The sequence below is a fragment of the Mya arenaria genome, chromosome 2 (assembly GCF_026914265.1).
Source record: "Mya arenaria isolate MELC-2E11 chromosome 2, ASM2691426v1".
In the NCBI taxonomy this organism is placed as follows: Eukaryota; Metazoa; Mollusca; class Bivalvia; order Myida; family Myidae; genus Mya; species Mya arenaria.
Genome location: NC_069123.1, coordinates 32879016 through 32900474, shown reverse-complemented (window position 1 = coordinate 32900474; position 21459 = coordinate 32879016). Strand labels below are relative to the sequence as shown.

General features: G+C 35.7%; 1 protein-coding gene and 1 long non-coding RNA gene across 2 annotated transcripts; both read left to right on the top strand.

Annotated features, from left to right (window-relative positions):
- Positions 1-39: 39 nt before the first annotated feature.
- On the top strand, positions 40-1784 carry LOC128246551 (uncharacterized). Its single transcript, XR_008263275.1, has 3 exons — positions 40-214; positions 703-762; positions 1528-1784. It is a non-coding gene; the product is annotated as an uncharacterized LOC128246551 (long non-coding RNA).
- Positions 1785-16944: 15160 nt separating this feature from the next.
- Positions 16945-21073, top strand: LOC128246485 (meteorin-like protein). Its single transcript, XM_052964712.1, has 5 exons — positions 16945-17384; positions 18064-18120; positions 19574-20108; positions 20366-20454; positions 20692-21073. Exons 1-3 carry the CDS (start codon positions 17078-17080, stop codon positions 19879-19881), a joined length of 672 nt encoding a protein of 223 aa, XP_052820672.1. The 5' UTR covers positions 16945-17077; the 3' UTR covers positions 19882-20108; positions 20366-20454; positions 20692-21073.
- The last annotated feature ends 386 nt before the right edge of the window (positions 21074-21459 follow it).

The window sequence follows — 21459 nt, the reverse complement described above, 5'->3', positions numbered from 1 at the left end:
ACTGGGCATCTCTCAACCAACCATGGAGCGATTAAAAAAGATCATTGGAATGAATCAAGGTCTGTTTTCATATATCATGTGTTATATGAGTGGAAACATTCACAGGGCAAAAATGCAACCCTTTCAAGTTTGAAGAGGAAGGTCTTTGCTGTCCATAAGAATTCAGATATTGATCTTGTCAGCATTTTCAGATGCCTTGGGACAAGAAGCCAAGGTATTATATTGCTAGTTAGTTATGATGTTAATAATATCCGCTTGTCACAAATTGTATACAAATTCAAATTTCTGCTTATGAATGACATCGTTTTCTTAGAAAATTTTTTATACGTAGCAAGCTTTAGTAACTTATTTCATGAACCATGCAAAATTAGTATTTCTTGATTACCATACAGGTATTTCCAAAACCTCTTAAGTATGTAAAAACTACACAAATTAAACCAATTTATTTTTGGTAATTATTTAAAACAAATCATGTTCAAAATATTCAAATAAAACTTGATACACATGTGTCCAGGGATAGCATGCACATGCAGGCCCATAAATTGGGCCTTAACAATTGTTCAGTTATGCCCCTTGTTGTACTGAAGAAGCATTGGCGCAGTGGTCTTGTTTCATCACACTTAGTCTCATGCATTATTTTACAATTTGTGTTACATCATTGTGACATGTTTTAACGGAATGTTTATGCAACATTTTATTCAGAAGAAACTGGAGATCAGGATGATGAAGCGCCAGAGAGCTCTGAGATGGACACATAAACTGGTGAGTAAGGAATTAGAGCAATATTTCTATTTAGGGTCTATTGAAACAATGTGTATGGTGTCTCATATAAAACTGAATTAATACAAGCACATTTATGAGCTTCAACAAAGTTATGATTGTTGTGATAAACGTTTTTTGTTAGTCTGTTTTACGAGAAAGAAATGTCAAGATATTGTCATAGCCGTCGACATATTCAGGATCGGCATCGTTATGTAAAACCTTTCAGCTTGACCTTAACTCAAAAACAATATAATCAAACTAAACTTGGTAGCCCTGTTGTCAATCACGGTACACATAATATACGTCAAGGCACAGAACACTTGATGGAATCATTGTTAAATTATAACCCTTGTTTGACAGAAAAATATACATCTATATGTCATCAATCAAACAAAAATTGACTTTAAATCATTCTTAGGTCTTGATTGGTTTATTTAACAAGAATATATAAAAATAATTAATAAGCAGCTCTTATAAGGCTGGTGAAGTGTGAGTCTAGCGTTGTTAACGATTAAGATATTTTTCTATTTTCTGGGATGGGTTTAGGTGGTTTGCAACACTTATAATATAATTTATGATTTATGAAAAGCAGTAGGACCGGAAACTGAAAACCTCTTTCGACATGCATGTTTTCATACCAACCTTTGCCAAGGTGATATCACTGAAGTTGTGTCAGTCTAACTCTTTATCTGCCCTTTTCTTTTATTCTTCATCTGATATTCTGTTATAAAATGTAAAAGGTATATTTTATGCCATTTGTTTCAGGAGCTCTAGGCACTTCCGAATAAGTTACGTGGGAACAGTAAACACAGTTGTGTACACTCATGAAAAAACATGGCTGTGTCGTGTTCAGTGTTTGTATTGGCTACAGACATAACATTTTGTCTAGCTCCAGTTATAGAGTAGTGAAAGTGGTCTAGAGTGTAAGGTTTTCGTGAAGCGGGAAATCACCCGTCTAATCATTGTGATGTAAGAACTCGTCAGTCTGTTTTACAGTTGGCACATTCATGCTTTTGCTATTGTATATTCTGTTTGTGAATTGGCCAATAAACTTTTCATTTCAATGAAGGATTTTATTCGTTTGTCATTATGCATATAGAGCCACCACTGATATGGGTATCGGTACTTGGTTTTACAGGAAGATGCAGAAGCAGGTTTGCTACTAGCAGCATCCATTTGAAGAATGTGTTCAAAAAGGGACTAAATTCTCAACTCGCTTTTTGTGATTTAAATTTATCTGTACATTACTAGCAGTTTATCGATTAGTTTAATTTGAAATTATAATCATATCATTTTATATATTTGTTATATTGTTTTGCCAGATTTGCAATGGGATGCTTTGTACATCCGGTTTGCAATGTGATGATTAATATTTAAGCTATACTATATCAATGCTTAACGTCGTGGGGCATGTAGGTTTGAGTATTCTAAACGTTAAAAAGTATTGCCAAAAAATAATCTAATTTAAAAAGCTGATAATGACACAAAGTGTCAATAAAGAGCGCAGTGGTTAGCACACTCGCTTCTTACCTACGCAACCCGATTCCCGGCCTTGGCGTATGTTAATTTTGCTTAGTGGCCGCCAAGCCGGAAAAGTGGCTTTCCACTGGGTACTCCGGTCCCCCCATAAGCTATAAAACACTTTTTTAGACATAAACAATGGTATTTGTCACAATTTGTCTCATGCTCAAATAATAGAAGCGGTCAATCATAAACAGTTGCCGATGGGAGTCAATGGCGTTAAGTGCATCTCTGCATAACACACGAACACAATAACTGCAAGTAGTTTTTAGCCTTTTTTGCTCATTTTTTTAGTTTTGATTTCTGATTAACCTTTCGATGTTTCTTAAGGAAAGTGAAGTTCCCGTTTTCTAATGATGAGCCGGCAGTTATGGCACCGTCATTTTATGTATATGTGGATTTCTCCATCGTCTATTTTGCAATCGCACAACAATAGCTCTTAATAAATGACGATTGAGCGAGACCGTTATTTTCATAACTAGTGCTAGGACTTGTCAATGCTTTTTTGTCGACCCCGGGCGATACATAGTTGTTCGTGCGGTAGTGCGTTCATCCGGACTGAACCTGTATGTACCTTAAATGTCAAGGTCACCCTTAGAGGTCTAAAATGGAAATGATCCTTGTTCGGGTTGTATCTTGACCATTCATTATAGGGTTTAAAAAAATACAATGAAGGTTCACCATGTTAAGGTGGCGTGTCGTGCACAAGTCCCCGGTTTGTGCATAAAAAAGCTATGGTCAGGAGATCAAAGGTAGAAATGATGCTTGTCCAGTCTGTATCTTGACCACGCATTATTAGGTTTACAAAAAAGCTTGCCATGAAGGTTCGTAAACGACCCAGGTCTGCACTCCAAATGTCAATAATATAATATAAACTATAGGGGCAAGCCCAGTTAGTAGCTTTAAATGCGCAGCCATTTTGGATTTTTTTCTCTTGCTTTATATGTGAAGTTCGAAAACTTTAAAGTTCTACAGGTTTTGTTCAATATAATCAAATATTACCAGATATTGACTGCCTTGAGGGTGACAGTGCATATTGTAAACTTTTGGAAAATAGTGTCAACCTCGTCATCGCCTCGGTCGACAGTATTTACCTCACGCTGACAATATGCACTGTCACCCTCAAGGCAGTCAATATTTATTTATCATTATTCATCATTTATATAGAACATAATTAAAGTAAAAATGCCAGAGCAATATTTTCGACAATCACCCCGCAATATCACCCTCTAAAGCACTCTGACGTTATAAAATTGTAAATACGCCGCCATGTTGGAATTTTCACTCTTGATGAACAGGTAAATTTTTATTCAATACTTTAAAATTCTACTTTTATTTGGGTCGCACTAAAACGCGGTCCTTTAAGCAACGATATAGAAAGCTTTGAATAGTGCGGACGAAGAAGGGATGTGAAAAACAAAACTACAATACTACTTCTATTGGAATACTGCGGACGACATATAAGTGGATAAAACTCATCATTACATCTATTTGAATAGTGCGGACGATGAAGAAATAAAACAAAACTCAACAAAACATATTTTTGAATTTTGCGGACTACATAGAAATAAAACAAAACTCAACAATTCATCTGTGTGATTAGTGCAGACGATATAGAAATAGAACAAGTGCCCATGTTCAAAAGTTTGCAAATAGCCTGGGCCGAAACCAGTTCAAGGAGAAGAGCCCACGAGGAACTGCTCTTGTGACCAGACGGGGGAGGAGCTTGCCCGATTGTGATCCCGGTTTGAAATATAGATTCCTGGCTGGTCAGCTTCACTCCCCAATCCCTGCAATAGCTCGAAGCAGACAACTGTGCACCATAGGGTTATGCGTAACATGGTGAATCTCACTGGAGCACAGCGCCTCGCCCAACACAGGAGACAAGTCATTTGACTGTCTCATGCTTTTATATTTGTTTTGTTTTGAAGAAGTATCACCAGTTGATTTTATCTGTTAAATTGCTTTTTAAGATAAACACACATAAAATATAAGACACAACATTATATTGGGATCTAGCTCCTGTATGTAGAAATATTATGGAAAAATATAAATTTGATGGAATGATTAAGAACTAGATTTTCAATAAGAGATAAACAAAAACAAAATATAACGGACCTACATGTAGGTGTTAAATATTAAATATATATATTTTAAGAGTTCAGAATAAATATAATAATAATAATAATAATAATAATAATAATAATAATAATAATAATAATAATAATAATAATAAAATAATAATAACAACAATAATAATAAAAGTTGTTGTTACAAAATACTGTAATAGCCATGAATAAAAGGAAATAGAAATATAATATTGTTGTTGTTGTCCAACGCATCGATAAAGTAGCTAACATAATGAAATAAATAAACATTACGTTCTTCTAACTTGGCCAATAATTTATTTTTTATCTTACCTGCTTTTGTAAACAGACACCAAACACCAACTGTAAGCTACCATTCATTTAAGCGAAATTTTGCATTTGTTATCCTAAAAAAATATATTTTTCAATCACGTTACTAAAATCGAGCAGTTTATGCAGCAAATTTCGAAATCTATTTATATTTGAGGTCTTTTTTGAACGTGATGAATATGATGTTTTATCATTATAACAAGCATATTGTTCCCATTCCACACGAAATAAACTTATTTTAAAGTCTGACACTATCAAACGTGAACGAGTTCCTCATTATATTAGCTACACAAGAAGATCAGCTGAAAATGATACTGAGAAATCTAAGTATACACGTAAATATTCTTGATATATTTAACTTGACGATGTCAGAAGTAGCTGGACTTGAACGAAACTTGTACAACATACCTCTGAAAATATATGCTATTAAGACCAAGTATGCCGTTCGTAAAGCTCGTTATGTACACAATAATTAGGTAAATAATAGTTGATACGGTCATATATCATTTTATTACACATATTATATTCATAAACTGAAAACATATGCCAATCTAGAGAAACAGATTATTCGTTTATTATTTGTTATGATGCATGTTTAGTTCCTTTAAAAACAACAACACTATTTTAGCTCCAAGTCGTTGATGAAACCTGTGACAAATAAAAATCCTACACCCAGATAAAACAAAACAATAACACCCAGTTTAAAACGCATAAAGCAATGAATTCAGTGTCTAAAAGCTGTTCACTTGATGTTTACGGCATCAAACCGCTTCAAAAACCCTGTTTTTCGTTACCTTACAATTTTCAAATCAAGGTAAATGACCCGAAAGTATAAATCACACTTCAATTTGACACTTTTCATTATTTTACTATTATACTCAATGGCTAATTCAGTTAAGGATCCAAAATCGTTCAAATTTGCACAAAAAGTCGAGATAATGAGTAATAAATTTACGCGAAAATTCTTCAATAATGAGATTCTAATGGCTTTATCGACAACGAAGTTTACTTTTTTTTTCGCCTTACATAAACCTTGAATTTGACAAACAATTTGAAACGCATAAACATATTTTTTTAATTGCTCTGTTTCTTAATGTATAACAATCATTATATAAATTTACATTTCGTGATATGATAATTTAGATAGTTTAATACTTAGTAGACGTCTGGTTAAAGATATTGTCGTCTGCACACGCTAGCGCGTGCAGATAATTTATCTGCATCAAACGGCACGATCTGCACGTGACATTAGGTCATGTGACCGTAATCTACATCACGTGACATATATTCATCGCCGCGGTGACCTTTTCTCCGAAACCTATCTCCTTGAGTTGCAGCCATGAATGAGTTTATGATAAAGCGATAAATTTACGTGTGCATTTTATGATAAACATCCTCAGATTTGCATTTCGTTTGATTGCTGAAATTGTGTACTAGATGTGAAAAAGTTCGGTTTTAAAATTCCTTTTTATCTGCCGTTCAAATTCAGCCATTATTTGTTTGCAAATGGACTTCAAACACATTCAAATGTTTGCTCAAGATTGTATGAGCATGTATAATGTTTACACTGATGGGGGTACAAAACTCCACCGCCGTATATCTGTCAAATACGTCTGCCCTATATGTTTTTACACTTGACTGATAGGCCACGCCAGGTGACATAAACTTTATTTATTGTTTGAAACAAATTGTTGTCACTCAAATATCACGCTAATCAGCAGTTGATACATAGGATTTACAAATGCCCTATTCTTTAAATGTTTTCGCAAACGTAAACATAGAGGATTCAGACAATTTTTGTTTACGTTTTATTTTTACTGGCAACTGCATGGCATGTTGTTTAATTTTTGGGCTAGGATGCGTAAAGGCTAGTTTTGACACCTCTCTGTAAGCTATAAAGCTTTGGACTGGCTACACCATATGAACAATCTAAATGGTTTTGTTATGAACGTGAACCATGACTTTTGGACCGATTGTTTAGAAGTATATTAAAGTTAACAACGTTGTTAAGGTCATCGTTGTTAACTTTCCAATCTTTATTGCTCTGAATCTTGAAATGGACACATTTGTGACCTGCAGTATTTCTAACAACGTTCATGACATATTTTTCAGATGTACGAGTTTAATCTAAATATATGAGCATGCTACACAATAGCTCAATCACCTTTCAAAGCTAACAACGATGCGGTTAACAACGTTGTTAACTTAAACGAATCTGTGAACACTCAGCCTTTTATATATTATACTGTTATGCTAAATTGGTTAGTACCAATAGTGATATGACTCTGAGTAAAAATAAACAGGCGGCAATCACGTTGGTATACGATTAGTAACGTTTAATTGTTTGTTTGTGTTTTCTGTTTCACAACAAGTGAGAAGTATGACCCATAACCAATGATGTAGCGATACAATAATCCCACTATATCAAACAAAAACAAAAAAAAGAAAGGGAGAACATGGACTTTTTCCTTTGGCATTTAACTATAGTTAAGCACTGAAGTAAAGAACGAATTTACGTTTACAAAGTCGAGTATCTGGTTGAGTGATATATAAAATATGTCCATGGCCTGGACCACCAAATAGAACGGTAAATTCTCATTAATTAAACTGGTTAATGCATTATATGCGAACATGTTTATCCGAGAAAATAAAGAAGTTTGTAGAATCGAAAGGTTTTTGGGGTTGATTGTTTAGGAATGTCTCGGTTGAAGGTTGTTGTTTAAGTAGTTCACATGGAGAAGGGGAACTTGTGTGTTACGGAGGCGTCGGAGGGGGTACGGAAGGGTTGCTTGTCGGTGATTTAATTTTCGAACTCATATTGTGCTACAAGCCTTATTAACGACCAAACCTATATATTATATTGTAAAGAAACTATATATACAGACGAATCCCGTTGGCTCGAACTCGCTTGGTTCGAATTTCTAGTTGGCTCGAACTAGAGGTAAAGGACCGATTTCTTTATACTGAAGGTAAACAATCCCGCTTGGCTCGAATTTTCCGAGGCTCGATGTATTTTCGCCGGTCCCTGGGAGTTCGAGCCAACGAGGTTTGACTGAAAAGCGTAAAAAAATCCCTGTACAAGTATCTCTTATATAATACCGTAAAAGGTTGAATCAAGTGCAGTTCTTTCTCGTTATGCAATGCATGTCATTACATCTATAGACAAATTGACAATGGCAATAAATACTTAGACCACCATAATTGGACAAAAACCTACGTAGATAAAGAAGAATATTATCGGAGAAATCCATTCAGACATCTGTAAGAGTTCATTGAAACATCTAAACCTCCAATTAAACACAAAATGGCGACATCTCCTGGTTATAAATGCAATGAAAAGATTCATTAAACTAGGTGTATTGAAAACCGTACTGGATGTTGTTTTCGCAATTAGGTGTAAAAATTGCAATAAAACCCTTAAATGGGTAAATTTGAAAACCTGTAATTTCAGACAGACATTCTATATCATTACGAAGCGTCATAGGAAAGCAGTTAACGAAACCATATATATGCGACAATATCACTTAACCGATGTTTATCAATCTTCCATAAGCATCCATTTGGTATGTTTTTTAAAAAGTAATATATGCATACTACCCTACTTCAAATTTTATCTGATCCAAAATGTAAATTGTAATAGGTGTAATTTCCTTTTGCATTAAAACGACACCTTGATTTATACAGGGCCTATTACGTAATGGCTATGTTTTTATGACTTTCTTTACTCGCGAGTGTTAATATATGTTTTAAGTTTTCAAATGTGAAATTAATAATCTGTGAAATTTTACCCATTTATAACCATATGCAAATCGTAGTATAATTTATTCATAAAAGCGGCTTGAAGCGTGCAACACTTATGATGTCGGCCGTCGGATCCAGAACTTCTTTATTTTGCAAGCCTGGACCGCCTACTAATTTAGAATATATTAATTCAGAACGTTTTTTATATTTAACACTGCACGCGTACAGAATTAATGGGATCTTCCTCATCAATCAAAATGTCACCGATTTATCTCCTTAGTTCCATTTTCCATTTTAATGAAGACACGAAAATAAATCACCATGCAAAATGTATTTTATTTCTGAATACATACAATTCATTATATCCTTTAGCTCATCCGGCGACAGTTTAAGCTTAAAAATCTACCAAAAAGTAGCTAAATGTATTCATTCTATTGAATTGAAATGGTATCTTGGCAATTCAGTCTCTAAAATTCCCATTTGTACTTAATTTGGGTAAAAGAAAACAACCACACACCCTTAAGACATCATAGATTGGTATCAGTATCACTTTGGTACCATATAATTAGCCTTAACTCAAACCACCAGCCTGGAATCATTTATTTCATTTAAAATCCCTCTTCTAATGTTACCAGTCGATATATTTCAAGTGCAAAGTACCCGTGCAAAATGAGCGCGCTGTCACGCTTACGAGCTTCTAAATTTTCCACGTTGCATGATTTTCATTCGAGATAAGGGGTAAACAAAATTGACATTAACTGAAAGATCCCCATCTTACAGTTTATTTCCCGAATACTTTCTAATCGCTAGAGTCCTAAATGTAATTAAAAAGGTACGAAGCATTTCGAGAGCTTCCAAATCACTTCCTACAAGTTCCACATTTCCCGCCAAAAAGCTAGGGTGCAGACAAAAGTCTGTTAATTAGTTTGGTAGCTCAAGATGCGCTGTTTCGACCTCCTTTTATTAATGACCCATCACAATCAACAATGAAATCAAAGTAAATTCCATTGCTGTTCCTTATGTAAAAGACAGAAACAGTCTCATTATTTGGTATCTGGTTTACTAAAAAATGCCAATAGAGCAAATTTTCTACAAAATAAAAATACCTGATAAACTGATATACAAGTAAAACAGTTGAACAGGTTGTATTCAAGCTGCACTCTCACAAATTGAACGTTTGACAACTTTTTTATTTTTTGTCTTGAAACGAGCCAATTTTTTCCGAAAATCCATGGAAACCGGTTATACAAGGCTGCTGACAAAAATAATAGATCGCAGATTTTAATATTTAAGGTCAAAAAATGATATTTTATGCATTTTTTCTAAACCGTTAGTAACGGTTTAAGCCATAAAACATTATTTTTCGAACGGAAATATGAAAATCTGCGATCTGATTTTTGTCAGCAATCTTATATCATTGGTTTGCAGATATTTACGCAAAAGAATGCTCTTTCCAAGACAAAAAATAAATGTAAAAATTGTATATCTGTGAGAGTGCAGCTTTAATATATTTTTAAGAATTAAAATCATGTTAACGGCGAGCTTATGTTGTTTAAGATGCGAGCATCGAAAAAATCTTGATCGATAGCATTTCTACAGTCTCGAACGAAAGCTGATTTAGATCAGGGACTGTTGACATTATATTATTAGATATAAAGATATAATAAAACCCTATACAAGGAGCAATCTTCTTCCTCCGGGATTATGTTTCATTTATTATTTGAAAATAAATCATTGTTATTTGAAGAGGGGACTATTAAAACTACATTTATTAAGAAACTATACATAAGACAAGGCGAATCATATTTAATATTATTTATCTGCAAATGGTGACTAAGTTATGAGCCTTTGACGACATGTTTGATGGGATTTTAATTAAATACTGAGAAGTGCCTAAGCTATGAAGAGGGGTGTGCCAAAAAATATGCAACATAAAGTTCTAATAAATCGTGCAGTGACTCAGGTGTGCACGTGCAGGAAAAAAACCTTTGTGCACTTGGTTGAATGAAGTGTTTGCAGAAATCTCAGATTTGTCTATAAAATACCGGGATTTTTTTCGGTTCGTCATTTCTAGAGGAAAAAATCAATCGCAATGTAGCGACACATTTTGGAATTTAAGAAGTATGTGTGCTTCTTAATGCCCTTTGCATGTACATTTTAGAACAGCATTAGTTACATTGCACAAACACTAGTTTTTGGACACCCCTCTTATTTCGAAAAAGTACTAAAAGCGCCCATCCTTTAGATGTCCAAATAAAGAAATTAATTCATTCCGCCATATACGAAATATAATACTGAAAACACGCAATTTAATGTATCCTAAAATATAATTTAATGCGACTTGCAGTTACATCTTCGCATCTTTGCATGTGCTTAGTAGAGGCACGTTGGCGGAGCGTGCATACTTTTGCGCAATAATCAGTTTATCTTCACCTTCAATTTCTTACAATCTGGAAACTGAAAACCACTGAGCGCCCATGCAAAGATGCAATTTTTACAAAGTTTGCATGTTTTATCTACACTGTGCAGGCCGCAATGACAAACTCGTTACGTTGTATATTTCAAAGTTTGTTTTTTATGCTCATTAACTGTAGATTTCCCAGTGCACGGGCGGTATTCACTTTTAAAAGGAACATTTTTGTGACATGAAAATCCTGTTCAGATAAACGAAAGCTAAGCTTGTTGTTTTGTATGTTTTTCACTGATATAAATATTTGTTCATACGCCTCTTAAGTGGCTCTGCCTTCGGTCTTTTACAAGAGATTGATTGAGAGTTTAGTTTCTTAAAACACTTCGACAAACCTTTTTACAATACGGCCGTCTGACGGAGCACTGTCAAAACATTGTTTTCGAAACAGGTTTGTCGAAGTGTTTGATAAAACTAATCACCTTATGAAACTTCGGTAATTAAACGTAGACGGGGCTCTTTAACTGATATAAATATTTGTTCACAAAATACCGCTGATTTTTCACGATTTCCAAAAAGAATACCCAGCTGCGTTATATCAATTAATAGTGCATCTCCCAGACGACCCCTCTTGACCTATAGACAAACAAAATGCATCTTGACGCAGATATTTCTGAGGTTGAATAATTTATAGCCGTCTGCTCTCAGCAATTAGAGGTTAACTGCCTGGATAAGGGATAAGCATTTAACATTTATGTCGCTTCAAGAGGCTGCTAATAAAAGCAATAATCGAACACTTGAATGCAATATTCATGAATGAATCACTATTGAATGTCTACCACTAGCTGATCCAGTGGGGCGGGGGAGCAACCGGCACTCGCCCCCCCCCCCCCTTAAATGCCAAAGTTTACCTTTTATTTCAATAAAGGAGAAAAAGGGCAAAGAAATACGCCCCAAATGCACCATTCCGGGCAAGATATTGTTACAATTTTCTTAAGGGAGTATCCCCCTGTCAACACTTAATAATTTTGGTTCTGAGGGAGGGGCGCAAGTCAAAAATGTTACGCCCCTCTAACATCAAATCCTGGACTGCCCCTGTCTAAAAGTTACGCCCCTCTAACATCAAATCCTGGATTCGCCCCTGTCTAAAAGTTACGCCCCTCTAATACCAAATCCTGGAGCCGCCCCTGTCTACGAAGTCTTAGAAGACAAAGAAACCATTCAAGATAACGAAAGAATGGGATTCAGATGTTGATAAGTGGATTACCGAATTTTCTTTTAAAAATACAAAGAAGTAATTCAAAACAACGACACTATGGGATACAGATGTTGATTACAAAATTTCTTTCAATTATACAAAGCAGTATTTCAGCTAAGGACAGTAAAGGATTCTGGACATACTTCAGTCTCTTGAGACTTGAGTAAACGAAATAAAGGGTTGTTTATCGGGATTGAAAGCAATACAATTTCCTTAAAAGTTTCAAAATTCTTGAAAACTAGAATGTTTCACAAATTATACCACATCAAAAGGATACGGCTTAGCTTGATCCGGTTATAAGGGACTTAAGATGGATCAGACTGTGATCACGAATTTCTATTTCTAAAAGCTATTCCAACACATACATTTGCCTGCAACAGCTTGTTAAAAATAGAATATACAACTTAAAATTCATTCTGTATTGCAGCTGTTTATTACACAACAGCGTGCAGGAAGCCGTCAATTGAATGTTCTGTGGCCCACCTTAACTTCAACCCTTCTATAACTGTGTCAATCGTAACAACTCGGCCATCTCCGGCAAGCTTCGTGATAGTCTGTTGGATAATGACCGAGATGGTCCGATTGATTTTGTGTGCACTTGAGTGATGCACTCAACATGCGGCGCACCTTTGCGATCTTGTCTGAAAATCCTTTTAAATAAAGCAGTTGAAAAGAGGTTGGGACGAACCGTCATTAAGAGGGCAAGAACGAATACATAATCAACATTGGAATCGATTTTTATAAGGCTTAAGTCTGTATCCAAGTGAATTTATTCGATATTGCAATTGGATTTGCATGTTCTCTTTCAAATTTTATATGTTGTAGTAAAGTTTGCATGCACTAGATCAAGTTTTTTGCAAGAATAACATGCAGAGCCGTTAAGGGCCGTATTTTTGAATACGCTGCAATCTTTCTATGTGAATAAGTATTACCTTGCCTAATTCTATGTACGTAGCTATTGGCACGAAACTTGCCAGGCAACGGTTGCACTGGTGTGGTATTCAATATGCAACTTTAGTCGATCTTATGGCCATACATCATTGACTCCGTTTGCTGTATAGGTCTGTTATTTTTATGACGCAATCCGATTAGTTACACCATTCTTAAAACCTATTAAGATCAATATTGAATACGAACCCTGGGCTCGTGGCTATAGACGCTCAGGTACAACTAAGTGGACGGCCTTTGACATTTGACATGACAAAACTGCAAATCAGTTTTAAGATCCAGCTGGTTGGTTACATAAAATTACGACAGGCGTTTCATGTTTACATTACTGTATCTCTTGCTAGATAAAACATTCACCAGGTTACGCAACTATTAAAGAGACGTTCGCGCGTATTTTGTTGGCAACGCTTTTTCAAGAATATGTTTATCCGGAGTTTTTATCTGTTTGAGCACAGACCAAACAAAAAATGACACATATTTATTTGATCCGAAGTTCGAATATCCAAACCAAAATTCATCCAATTTTCAATAGTTTTGCAAAAAAAATTCTGCAAAATAGTAGTATTTTCAGTCATAATTTTCAATAAATAGTATTCAAAAACAAAACAAACCTAATACTCTCTCTTTAAACTTCTAATGACGACTTACCATAGTTCACATAAAATATAATTACAATAAAAATCAACGAAAGTGATATCTGACTCAGTCTTCAGTAAATGGCGGTACTTATCACTCATAGTTGTGGATGAAAAGGGCTAAGCCGGAGACCCCAAAGGGGGCTTTTGTTCCATTAATGCAGTACCACTCTGGTTGTAAAGGTTTCATGGATAAAAGGTATGCCGATAACTATGGTGCTCAAGTGTTGTGTATTGCACCTCTGAATTCCTTAAGAAATACTTTTGTACGCAGTTAAACTTGCCTGCGTGTGGTCAATGCTGTAAAAGGCTTTGGAATTTGGATGGAGCGTTGGAATATGGTTTGAAAAACTGATAATTGATATATTTTACCGATCTGACTATGGACGAAACCACAGCGGCGTGGCATACGTTTTGTTCTCAAGCCTTGATCCTGTTTTCTTCAAGGATTCTATACTCTTTAACGAAGGCGTCATAATAACAATTATGTGTTTAGTGATCCCATTTTATTTTTGGATGATTCAGAATATTTAAACTATATCAAACACAAATTAATCTGTGGCCTTGAAATATTGCCAAAATAGGTACAGTCAGACCTCGTTATGATGAACTCTATAATCTCGATGTTCTGATTATGTCGAACGCTTTTTCGGTTTAGTTATACATTTTGTGTTCCGGTTATATCGAATATATGTTATCTCAAAGTATTTCACTAGGTCACAACGAATTCGACATAGCGAGTTTTGTCTGTACGTTTAGATCCGATTTCAGTTAAAATTATAACACAAATACAAACCGTCATAACTTTATCAGCATTGCACTTATTAGACGTATTTGTAATCAGCAAACGATATCGTTCCAAATAATACCAACACTATATGGGGCCACACTTAACATTACGGCTAGTGACCCGATGAAGTGACACGCTTATTTGTATATCGGTGGTCCATCTTAGGCCAAATAAGTGTGTGGTTAATTGTGTGGTTAGGGTTGCATCTTGTCCAAAGACTGGTAGGGTAGAAGTTTTTTTATTAGGCTTTAAAACGTTTGTTATTGCCATCATTGGGTGATGGCGTGAAAGTAATCTTCAGTATATCGTATACAGCCTCATATAAAACACACATTTTTTAACGAAAAAGGTCTATAGAAAATGTATGGTTGGCGCCGTATTTTGTAGGTAGGGACGGGTAACCCGAACCAGATTTATTTTTTAGGCCTTGGTCATAACGTCAACTGACTATAGAAACGGTAGGGTCGGCGCATATTTCTTAGGTAGGGTCGGGTAACCCGAACCAGAAGCATTTCATTAATAATCCTAGGGGCAATTTCAAACCTAGGATGTAAGGCAGTGCAGTAATACTGATAATCTTTCAGTAATCTCTTCTAGGGTCCCCCTTGATGACATGGGCCCCAGATACCTTAAACTTTGGTTAAATTTCAAGGGCTCCCCTAAACTAAACACTATAACGTGTATTTAGTTTGTAAACTTTCTTTTTTAATTCCGATTTCTAAAAAATGTATGAATACTTGTGTTTTTTTTTTCAATGTTCAGCCACATGGGTCTGTGACCTTCTGGTTAATTAATGTTCTGTTCTGTAACCTACAGTACAAGACACTCTTTGTTGTTATTACTATATAATCAGTTCTCTAATATTGGACCATTTTATGGCATTATGATTAAGATTTAAGAATTTATGAACGATACTTTTAAAAATACATCATTATTTTCGTTATGACTCTAAGAGTGCACATATTTACCTTCGAAACTTGCAAGATTGACATTTTGATATAAAAGTTTTCTATAAATCAGTTCATCACAATGAATATTTGTAATTATCGAAATTCCTCAAACCATTTTTATGATTAATAAATACCGTGATTCGTAGTCATTACAATAAAATGCATGAACACATTTAATACTTATATTTTATAATCACCAAATTCTTACATGCTATGCTGTCATTAATATCATTATCGTATACATTCTTTTGAAAAAGAAAACCCCGGATACGTAACAGTACATGCATTATAAAGAAAATATATTTAACAGTGCATTAACATTTCTCCGCAGGACTTTTTTATAATAGCAAAATCCGTTTCGTCAAAAACTGCATAAAATTATCAAAAGAAAACGTGTATAAATGATACTTATTTCGCTTCAACGTTTTTGTAATAAATTGCCCCGCCACACGACCGATTTATAATCATTCAAGGTATTCTTCAGACCGTTTTGATATATACATTTCTTTTATCTAGTGGGTTTTCAAGCATTTGAATAATGAAACCACTTTTACAGTGAAATTAGGGCTTCAAGTCCGCCGTCAGTATTATACATTTTAAGTAGATGTCTACTTAAAATCTTGTCTGATTAGATATCCATAACGCCTTTACAGACAGGTGCTGGTAAATTGACAGTCTATTTTTCCCGTCCTTTTTAATGGGCGGAAAATACTAAAAGGCCTTTGCAGTTGACTTTTTCAATTTGCAACACTAGAACCCACCTGTCTTTGCGGTTATTACGAAACAATCATGTTCTTGTTAGTGATAGCTTTTACAAGTGAAACCCTAGATTGTTATTTGTCTCGTATATTATTCTATAATATAAAACAGAAACCATGTGTACGTGCATGATTAATATCGGACCAGAATTTATGACTAAGTAATTCATTTCCCAGTTATTTGCACTTGTGCGCTAGATATAACAGTACAGTGAAGTGCCATACGTCGCAAAACAGTTAGAAAGACATTTCAAGTCTCAATTGAATATGAAAAACAGTTAGACAAAAACAACACATGAATTAAACTACAAAACCCAGCAAAACAACAACTGAATGATATGTTGTATAAATGTTTGCAATTCTTCTGTACTAATGCCAATGTTATATGTCTACGGTTGGAGCAGGTCGCCCGAAGTCCGCCCCAATACAAAACCACTAGCGGATCCAGGGAGGGAGTGGGCGCACCCGGAAATTGTTTAAACTTGTTAACATTTTCTTGGAGGAGTACCCCCAACCACCCCTGCCAAGACTTTAAACCAACTAAATTTCGGTTATAAGGGAGTGGTGCAAGTCAAAAGGTTACGCCCCCTAAGTTACGTCCCTCTAACGTCGAATCCTGGAACCGCCCCTGAAAAACCTTCTTTCGAACGACATTCATGTGTTGCAAACATGTTACTTGGCTGCTCAATGATTGAAGGACACGAATCTCACAAAATGACACTATGTATTTTGTTTAACTTGACTGTTTTCATACAATATCTGTGTTTTATTCTTTCAGTGGCGGAGATGACGTAAAAGGTGTCCACGTGGCACAGCTCACGTGTCAAAGCGGATCAGTCACGTGGTACAATCCAACGAGCGCTTTACGACTCGAGGTCAAACCTCAAAAGATGCGCTCATTCACTGCGTGCATGATCATCGATTCCGATGACGTCATGTTAAAGATGTCGCGCGAAAATGACATCACAGTGAACACCAGGTCGCCAACGGAGCGGACCAGACACGTATTAAATGATCACAACTTGAAAGAGGTCTACACAGGGACGGGGCGCAGCCAAGAGATTTGCCTGACTTCAAAAGGGCCTCTGAGTTTATATTTAGAAGCGGAAGAATCCGCTGTGCTAGGCTCTCGAAAGGTGGTAATTCAGTATGACATATCTGAATACCGAACCGATCAACAGGATACTTCAATAGAAGGTAAGAAGCAAACAATGGACAATTCATTTTTCATTTCATAACGTCACGGAGCATGAACCATTTAAATGATGATTTAATTGTTGGGCTTCTATAGTTCATCCACGGCAACCTATATGATATCATATTGGTAATGATACGCTGGAGCGCCGAGTTTGAAATATTTAGATTATGCCATAATTGTATTTACATATTTTCACTGGCATAATGTCCTCTAATACTCTGACACATTGTAATAGATATGATAGTGTATTGTCTACAGTCCCTTGGCTCGAACTCCCACGGACCGGCGAAAACAATTCTCGAGCCTCAGGAAATTCGAGCCAAGCGGGAATGTTTTTATTCAGTAGAAAACAAATCGTTGCTTTATATCCAGTTCGAGCTAACGAGGAAATCGAACCAACCGAGTTCGAGCCAACGGGGATCGACTGTACATATCATATATTGGGTTAGCATACACGTACATGCATGTACAAGGCACCAATTATGACAAAACCAATTATTCGTGATATGATATGCCATGGTTAAGGTCATGAGCCTCCCTTACCTTGTCAAGTTGGACCTCAATCATGGCGTCTGTCAGTAACACAGGATAAAACGGTTAAGATGTGTTTATAACTGCTTTAACAATTGACCTTAAGTAACCTGACAAGTTGTATAAACATTTCTTCCGTTATTTCAGAGTGTCGCCCGTGCAGTCCGGAAGAGCTTCTTACTGCCTACTGCTCCAGCGATTTTGGTACGTCACAATTTAATAACTATGATGACGTCGCCATTTTCCTCAATAATCAGTTAATTAAAAAAATAAGAATGCATAACTTAAGCAAGTGTGAGGTTGATGCGAAAATACATGGCCGTTTGTAATAAAATCAATAAAATTCAATCGATCTAAAAGAGCCATTTCAAGGATAGCGATATATACGAAGTTAATTTTATCGACGTTTAGTTTTAACGTTGACGCCAGGGTGTTAAAATCTGCATGAGTTGTAACAGCCCACATGTTTTGAACACCTCATAAATTAACAATGTGGAATTGTTATTGTTATAAAATAACGTATAAAAATGTCAATTTGCCATAATGAACACGTGAAAGGTGACCTAACATCAGTGTTCAGTACATATAGTTCAAAGGTTCTGCTTTTTAGAGTAATTCATCCTTGTGGAATGCTAATTCTAGTGGTTTCTAAGTTTTTTTGCTCATTTGGTTTAAGTAAAACGACAATAAAGTCGTTGATTTAAATACACCTTCCATAAGAAACTTGCTATTAGAGTGGTGTTCATTATATACAAGTGTAAAAATTAGTGTAATCACTCCTCTTAAGACATTCTTGCTTAATGGATACGCATTTTGATGTCACCTTCTTGTGTTTTATGGAGAATTAACCAGAGTTTGCTTTTATTGTAATGTGCTTTTAGCGTTAGGTAATTATTATGCATAGCGAATATGCTGAGTTTCAATTGTGTCGTACAAACATTGCAAAAACAGCCAAGTAGAGTCTGCCCATGATTATAAAAGAATGTGTCAGAAAATTGCATAAAACACCTAAAATCTGAAACCATTTTTATCACCAATAAATGCTAAGACACATCCTAGTCGCATTTTTGACATGATATCTGGTCTCTTTATCATTTGTTCTCACGCGATTGTGTAACTTCTATGAGATGTTTTATTTCATTTTCGAGTTCCGTACATATCTTGAACATTACGTACCCATGATTTATCTGAAAAGACATCTTGTCACGCAGACATACATATTAAAAGCCGCATTCGCGTGGCTGACGCTAAGTATGAGGGATGCTGGACATGATTCCTATGTTTTAATTAAAATCTCATACTGAAATAGGATGAAGCATCTCGTTTTCATTTTTTAGGACAAAAAAAACTTCATACTTTAAGAACAGTTTGACATAGCGAAGTGAATGACACTAGCAAAGGATACTTTTCATAATGTCTAATTGAAAGATACAATGGCATAACTTATTGGCTGGTATTCCATTACCTTTAAGATCTAAGCGACCTTTTATAAGTCCTTTTATACAATTTATCTCTAAAAATAGGTCACCACCCTTGTAACAACCCTTTATTCAAATCCGAGGCTTTATTTTAACCTATATTATTTAACCTACTATTATTTTTACTAATTGTTCATTTACTTATCAAGTTTTAGTATTTCTTTTTTTGTATTTTTCAGTCGTTGTCGGAAAGATGAACAATGTTGAACATTTTGACCAGAAAACGCGTATTGGCGTCGCTGTTACCCAGATCGTGCGTCAGATTGGTTCCCACTTCACACGCATGCGCAGAGACACATTGGAACTCCAGGGAACCGTTACCACGCACCGGAAGTGCGGTGTTGTCAAAGGCGACGGAATGTTCCTCCTGACCGGAAGAGAAAGACTGGGTGAATTGCGTTTGGGATGCGCACCTTACCTCGATGAATGGGAGTCTATCGTCAGCGCCGCGGAACGTGATGGGAAGTTGCAGTGTATCCGAGAATGAACGCAACCGGAACCTCTGCCGTCCATGACGGCTTCGGTACCGGTAATCTACCTCATGTGAAAGTTTCACTGCAACCTTAGCCCAGGTGACCTAAGTCACGTCTCGCTAGCGATGTTACGTCATGGCGCTGTGGAACCAAGAGATGGGTCCGCGGGCACTAACAGGCGGCGCGGTGATATACGTCATAATGTGAATATGACGTCATGACAAATGGTGCAATTTTAATGGTAGGTTTTATTCGTCTGAAGTTTGTTCTATTCGAAATTGCCCGATTTTATGGATGAATCCTGCAATTTCTAAAGACCGCACTGAAATTTCGTAAGACCCATTGTGGGGATAAATATTGCAATTTAAAATTCTTAAGGCACCAAACCTTTATTCATCATCTATACAACTATAAGCCCATTTTTTGGAGGGTGATCATATGTTTGTCTGTCGGAACAATGCCGATTCAACTCCTTCACTCACGACTTGTCTTTTTCAGAATTTGTGGACCAGTGATGTGGACGCAAGCCTTGGAGTTCAGCAGCATTCAAACCCTTTGGCCCAAGCAACCTTGCTGAAGGAGATGAGGTGTGTATTACTTGATTTAAATCCAGTTTACATTAAAACATGAGTGGATTACTTAATGTCCCTTATTTGAGTTTTAGTTCATTATAACAACGGGATTCAAAAGGTTCAGCCGGCGGAAGTGAAAAAAACCTAGGGCCATACTTTTTTACACCTCAAAATTTTGATAGTATATACGATATAGAAAATGTTTTACTTCTAAGTGTCACTTATTTTCATAGCGTTGTGTTTTCATTTCAGGTCACTATGGTTACAATTCGGATCACAACGGACGATACTCGGACGTCACCGACATGCTCGCCAGACAATCGTAACAACTCGGACATCTTCGACAGACTCGGTTTATTTCGTGGAAATAGCGGAGCGTGATTCGATTGGCTCGTTAGATTGTCGCCGTGTTTCGAGTGTTCCGAAGAATGACGTTGGAAATCCAGTGCAGGGCATACCTATACCAGATTGTATAGAGTTTCCATGAAGTGATAAAATTAACATACTTAATCGTACTTCACAGAGACCATTAACGTTCAAGTGAAATGCCATACTCATATCCATATTTACAAGACTGTTTTTCTTCTGAAAGCATGTTTATTTATATATTAAAAATAAATTTGAACTTGCATAAGCTGCGTTGTTTATTTTTTGTCTAACACAAAAAAGACATTACAAGTTCAGAAATTAATAGCTGTATATGAAATGACTATTATGTCTTTACATCTATGGAATAATAACCAATAACACACACACATGTATATTTGACTGATAAAACTTATTACTAAATAATGCATTTATGGAAAACATTATTAACTGATAACAAGATTGTAACCGTTTATTTAACAACTGAAAACGCAAACATATTTAATGATTGGTGAATGCTAAAAGCTTTACTGTGATCTAGTATAGTTTCATAAGGTAGAAAGACGGCGTTTTATGCACATTTCTCTCAAATTGTACTCGGTAGCATTCATAAGAAACCATTGAGTTTGACATTTATTCATCCTTTTTGGAATA

Coding starts and splice junctions, on each gene's coding strand:
- LOC128246485 (XM_052964712.1), top strand. CDS start 17,078: ATGCGCTCATTCACTGCGTGCATGATCATCGATTCCGATGACGTCATG. Junction 17,385..18,063: donor ACAGGATACTTCAATAGAAG/GTAAGAAGCAAA, acceptor CCGTTATTTCAG/AGTGTCGCCCGTGCAGTCCG. Junction 18,121..19,573: donor CTACTGCTCCAGCGATTTTG/GTACGTCACAAT, acceptor TGTATTTTTCAG/TCGTTGTCGGAAAGATGAAC.